We start from the raw sequence: 6960 nt of genomic DNA, 5'->3' as shown, positions 1-6960 counted from the left end.
CTAGCTAGTGCGATAAAAAAATTGGTGGACCGATATCCGAAAAATACTACTGCTACCACGCCTTAACACTTAGTTATATTCAACATAAAGGTATAAAAAGGCTCCCAACTTAACGCTACCAGTACAACAATATATATTCAGCAGTGAATGCCACGAATGGTACACCGCCCTCAGCGTATATAAGGAAACCACCATTATACAGAGACATGAAGGAAAACCATCGAAATTATTCCCGCACCAGACAGACAAATTCATTAAAATAAACAAACATAACAACCTCGCGCCATCGTCATCATCAAAATATCACATATATTTATAAAACATATGATTCGTATTTTGGTTGATCTGGTACATGTAATATTATATAATTGCATATTAGCATATTGCGTTCTTTCAAATTAATTTTATTTCCATGCATTCCGTTGAAATTACATAAAATACGTCACGGATAATAAATATCCTCTTTACCATGGCATGTCGAAGTGTAGTCTCAAATTAGCCTTCCTACCTTTGACCCTGAATATTGCCGCTCACTTTATTTTTATTCGCGGTCAAGTTCAGCTCCAAACCAAAAAAATTTTATACTCACATTGGCACATAGAGTTCAAATTTATCTAACCAGAAATTGGTCAAGTAGCATAAATTTAGACGGTAGAAGTGTATTAGTATTTATTTACGGTAGAGGTTATCGACCAGCGGTTACGTGAATCAAACTGGCAAACTCTACGACTACGTCAATCGAAACTGGGTACCATTACCCAAGATCTAACGATAAGAAATTTTTTTTGAAATGCTAGTATTCCATTCCCTTATGGGCTGAGTCGCATCAAAAACGTCATTTGACTGATTCAAGTATTTTTTGAACTCCATCATCTCCATTCCAATCAGATTGTACATAGTGTATATAGGTTTTTAAACAATGCGCACTGTGAGTTTAATAAAGCAGAACTTGTGTCAATTCATTTATTTATGTATTTGTATAGTAAATGACTCAGATGACTGTAAATGGTGAAAAGGGTTGGTAGCATAAAAGTCATATTAGGAGTGTCAAATTAGGGCTGGAAAAATACGGACAATGTCTTTCCAAATCGGGATGGTGTAATACGGTCAGTGCATGTCGAATTGAGGCTAGATACGGTCAGTGCATGTGGGCAACTTGATTTCATTCGACACTACCAATTGATATGACTATACTACCGATGATGGGCAGAATGAAAAATCAGTACAGCTTATAGTTCAACATTAGGTGTTCTTTACTCTACTTTTAGATTATTCCCTGTAAATATAAGTTATATGGGCTATGGGTATATATGTTATTGCGAAACACTCGAAGTCACACTTTCATTCTCACTTTTAATGCCCTCGTGTGTAATATTTTGCTTGATGTGTAGTCTGTATTCATTCAAAACAATAATAGTCAATTTATCACTTGTGCCACTTTGGTTAAGACTAAGTGTTGTAGTTGTAGGCATAATTATTCCCCTGGCCATTTGATAGATTATATTCTCACCCCTAATGCCTGTGCCTATTCCATGGTATTAATTAAATTTACGTGTAAATATATATATGTATTTAAAACCCACAAATAAGCATATATTATATTTATGACCGAACCCTAATTTCAATATTGAAATGAATGCATTTTTTATCGTTACCACCCAGCAACCTATCAAAAACGTTTGATTTATTTATTTCATTATTAATATTTATATATTATGTGTTTTCTGCTTTGACGAAGAAAAAAATAAATTCTCTTTCCCTCAAAATTTGACTGAAATTGCTCGGCCCTTTGTCCGTTACTGGTCCAGTGAACTATGGAAATAGTTGAAAAATAATTTGTTGTGCCGTGTGCGTGGACTTAATGCATGCGTTTGAAGGACGACAAACAGCTATGCGAATCACCCGGTAGCAGCAAAGAGTCTACTAGCTGGCGCATAATCGTTTTCACAGAATTCGAACCTGCGACTTCACAAAGGGTAATCAGATAAGATATATTTTTAATCAATAAATAGCGATAAGAATATTCAATAAATACAAATTATTCACAATAATGTTTATAATAATAATTAACAGTTAAGAAGAAAGAATACAAGTGTTCAAATGTTAGAATGCAACATGACGAACATCGTGATTCATGTACAAACAGCAATCACTTAAATGTAGTATATCGTTAGTCAATGTGACTCAATCTAGTAAGTTATATTATTATGACTCGATTCCTTCCTTTAATTTCGTTGAAAAGGTGTATAATCACAATAATATTTTCACAAAAAATTGAATAAATGACAATATATATATATATATTTAAATATTGCAATATATATAATAAATAAAAATAATAATTATTCTAAATCGTATACCGTAATCATAAAATTTGCAAAGGTTTGGTCATATTAATCTAAAAACAAGTAGAATTCAACTTGTCAGATCCCAAATGGTCTATAAACACAAGTGCATCCAACGGAAACTTTAATAAATCTTGGACGAAATCCGTCTTCAGGTCTATAAACTTTCTTTTTTATGTAAACAGCTTTGCTATAATGTTGTGGCATAATTGTTGGCTGTCCATTTTTGGACCTTCTCACACAGTGTAAACATGAACAACATACAACAGGGAAGGCTTGTGGTAATCGAGAGGGATCATAGTCCATCCTGAAATATACATAAAATAGATATTTTTCACAATTATGAATTTATAGCCTTCGTATATTCGACAAAACCCCGACTTTTCTGACTGAGCGGTGCATACAGGTGCAGTCAAAAATTTTTGAACTTTTCTATTTAGCTAAGGAATACAAAAATGTTGGAGTCACAATACGATGTAATTGACATTCCATGCTATACTTTAAGTATTTTTCAGTGCAGCTGGTTAGCTAATACAATATGGCTATTAACGTATAACTGTGATATCTTATTCTATAGTTGTGTTTGCGTCGCAAGAATCTACCAACTTGAGAACCAGTTTGTTTGGTGCAGATTGTTTCGTGTTTTTCAAACAGTAAATGATATTTCAACATAACAAATTGTATTTTTTAAATAAATATTAAATTTTACTAATATTTAACTAACTAGAAGCAAAAAACTACCTTGTAACCCAGGGAGAAATGCTATTTTTCGATCTCTTCCCGCTGAGTTTAGAAAATGCCGTTAGTCCCATCATATATGGACAGTGTTTTGGCGAATCAATCATTGTCGAACAATCAACCTGCAACATATAAATATTTTATTTTATCAGGAACTAGCTTGAGAATACAGATCAGAATACAGGATAAATAGCTTAAGAATGCGTATTAAAATGCAGGACAAAGACCAGACATTTTTTATGGGTTTTGCATGTTCTAGCTTTATTTATTCAACTTTGTTGTAATTTCGTCGATTCACTTAAGACATAGATGCAAGCTTCAATTTGAAATTAGAAAACTCGATAATTAATAACGGCAAACTATTAGGTAATGTCACAATAATCAGCATCATACTCGTGTTCGAGGGTTTAATTCTAATTTCAATTATTAATGCTCGGGAATAAAGGTCGATTATCTACGGTTCAATCAAGAATAGCATGCTGCAAACTTTATTCAATAAAAAGAATCTATTAATTAAAAGAAAACTGGAAAGTAAAGTGAAGAATTCGGGGTTGCGGTTAGAAAGAAACCATAAAGAAACGATTAGCATTAAAATTAATGACATATATATATATATATGATATAGAGAATGAAAACATACCGGCTGTTTCACTAATTTTCTATATTTCGTTCGATGTGTTGATTCAGTTTCGTTACCACTGTTTAAATAAAAAAAAAGTATTAAATACTTCAACTTAGGGTCAGCACAACACATGAGGAATCTAGTTCTAATAAGATTCAAAGTGATCCACAGGTATCAGCATAATTTGAACTTTGTATTTTTTTTGTCGAGATTACTGAATTAAAATTGCTTTACCTTGATAGGAAGAGAGCTTTTGTTTCAGAAATTCGACGTGAGAAGCCCATACTGAATTTGCTTAATAAAACTCCAAGAAGAAGTAAGCTGAGATCGGGAAGAATCTGAAAAACACATTGATAAGTTGTTTCGTCGAGGCAAGCATAAACTTTTACGTTTTGTGGCACTAACTTCTGGCGAACCATAATATTTCAGCCATTATTAACTTTAGAATATTAAAATTGCCGACTCGCACATATACATTATATTTCTATTTTTATCCATATTACATCGCTAATGCTTTATCTGACTGATATCTTATATACAGCATGGGTCAAGAGCCTCGGTGACCTAACAGGTCATGTATACTGACCCTCACAAATAATGATAACCAAATCGTATTGAATTATTATTTTATGTTTCTGTTGCTTCAATTGTTTTATAGTGTTGACATTATTAGTGAAATAAAATCTCTCTCTCGCTCTCTCTCTCGGCTTGGTAAAAAAGCTTTATTGATTCATGCACATTTCATTATCACTATACAGTATATTGTTTAGTACTATTAGGATCCACATCATATGCATCTTTTATTTTTTCCCTATATTCATGGATAACTTACCCTCATATTTTAAAAAAGATCGTGATCGTTGAGAGAGTATAGGAAGTTGTTATACAGACTGCACTTTTCGTTTAATGACAATTCGCTTCAATTCCCACGTTTTATAGTCTCCTCCTCGCTCAAGATGTGAGCATCCTGTATAATCTTCATCTGTCTTCTTTTCTATTTTTTCTTCAATTATACACTTGTAAAACGTAATGCAATCATAAATATTCTTTCATGCGTCATTACCTCTCTTCAAAACGAACCGCCTGTTTCTTGGTGACACTTGATAAAATCCCATTTGAAGCAGCCACGCATCTTCTTTAGCAGTTAGAAAAACCAAACGGTGCTACTGGTATTTTGCAATCATTCTAATTCTTGAGACTTGAATAGCTGATTTTTTCAAAGCTATAAAGCCTGATATACGTGAAAACTATACTGACTCTGTAACATCGAAATATAATTGACGAGCTGCACATTTTTGCAACAACTCTCACGGAGGCTATGTTGTTATTCAACATCGTAGATGATCAGTTATTCTGGTATTAAGATATAAATAGGTGCTGCGGTGGTATGTCACGCAAACATTATTTTATATTTAGAAAGCTCATGCATAAAAATTCAGTGCATTTTAATCATGAAATGGATCTGGAGATTCCTGAATTAAATTGTTGAGTTTTTTTATATTGATGTATTAGAATAATGTTAATTGTACGCGCCTTAAATATAACAATACACAGTCGAGTGAGAATAAGATACACGGGGTCAGGGTTTGACGTAATTGCCAGGTAAATGTTGAAAACTTTTGTTATAATGAAATTCTCTATATCATTTAGGTATCAATGACGTCTATGGTGGCTCATCGTTGTCACTAGTAAAATTTTTGACAAATTAAAAAACTAAAATAAAAAACCGGAAATGAAAAGGCGGCCCATCGTTGTCAACCTTTCTTATTTTCATTTTAGTTGCGTTTTTTTTTTTAATTTTTTTTTTGCATTTTTATTCCGTTTTTATTTTCGTTTTTATTTTTTGTTTTTGTTTTTACAAAAAAAATTTTATTTTTATTTTCAGTTTTTTATTTTTCAAATTTTACTAGTGACAACGATGGGCCACCATAGACGTCTATGTCCACTGACATTTTTCAATTTTATGAATATCTTCCGGAGCATTTTTCGTTTATTGGAAAGAATCTAGGTGTTGGTAGAGCTGAAGTGAATCATTGATATATTTTTTATTCAATTATTTGGATAATTTTAATTAATTTTCATTTAACACTAGGGTTGGGCATTACGAATCGAATAGTAAGTCATTCGAATCGTTTAAGACAAAAATTTAGAATCGCCGTCATCTTTATTTTGCCAAAGGTTAAGGTGAATCCCTCTTTACTTATCGATCTTAAGATCGGTAAGTATGTTGATAGGTATTTGTCTGTCTGTGTCTGTTTGTTTGTCCGTTAGATGAACGCGATATCTCGCGAAGTTGAATCTGTTCCAAATTTTGCATGTGCATTCATCATATCTCGAACCAGAAGATTAATGATTTTGGATGAATTATGTCGTATAATTAGCGAGTTATTAATTAATTAGTGATATTCCGACCGATATTCTTGTTTTTTTATTAAGGCTATATTTTTCAAATGAAATACTTACTTTTCTTTCTAGTGAGTTATTATTGAAACATGTTTCTATTAATGTGAATGCTCAGCGAACTGTCTGAGTGCTGGATTCTATGTTTTCAGTGATTTATGTGCCTGGAGGACCTATTACAATAAAAAAAATCCTATGCAATTACATATATTTTAAGTATTCGAGACTCTATTGAAAAGTATTCGATTCGATTCTGAAATCATCACGTATTTGAAAATGCCCATCCCCATCTACCATAAAAGTATACTAATATATATATATAGAATAAATTTCTCAATCAAAGTATTTTTACAATTTCTGGATATCGCAACAAAATATTATTTGTAATGATTATCCATTTTTGTTCAATTTCATGTATTTGGACGGACGCATCACATGCGCGTTTTTCATTCATTTTTCCAGCTTTGAAAACTGTATGTACATCGCTGTTTGTTCCGTCTTTTGAAATCCAAGAAAAAGTAAAAATTGAAATTAATGATAGCAAGTTTTTAACAGAAAGAGAACATATTTGGTCTTTGCCCAATTTTTTAAATTCCATGACATATTTTTATTTCATAAATTTGCAACACAAATTTGGTAGATGGGAGAGGAAAATATATATGTTTTGTTTCTGAATGGGGCAAAAATGGATAAGACGAAAGCTTATCATCTCGGAACAATCGCGAGAAAAATCTCCGCGTGGAATGAACATGCATTACCACGGTTTTCAAATAAATAAAAACTTAAGGGCTTTTGTGTTCTAAAGTATGTTAATTTCCAAAGTTGCCAATAGACTATAAGCGAACAAGTACGACA

General features: G+C 32.3%; 1 protein-coding gene across 1 annotated transcript; it reads right to left on the bottom strand.

The window, feature by feature from the left end:
* Window positions 1-2393: 2393 nt before the first annotated feature.
* On the bottom strand, window positions 2394-5597 carry LOC120339861 (uncharacterized). The gene is made up of 5 exons (XM_039408084.2): window positions 4538-5597; window positions 3940-4043; window positions 3724-3781; window positions 3087-3205; window positions 2394-2652 (listed from the first exon to the last, which is right to left on the bottom strand). The coding sequence occupies exons 1-5, from the start codon at window positions 4541-4543 to the stop codon at window positions 2424-2426; spliced, it is 516 nt and encodes a 171-aa protein (XP_039264018.1). The 5' UTR covers window positions 4544-5597; the 3' UTR covers window positions 2394-2423.
* Window positions 5598-6960: the final 1363 nt, after the last annotated feature.

This window comes from Styela clava, chromosome 9, assembly GCF_964204865.1.
Source record: "Styela clava chromosome 9, kaStyClav1.hap1.2, whole genome shotgun sequence".
NCBI lineage: Eukaryota > Metazoa > Chordata > Ascidiacea > Stolidobranchia > Styelidae > Styela > Styela clava.
Note: the sequence above shows the minus strand (reverse complement) of the source record. Positions and strands in the feature narration are given on the sequence as shown.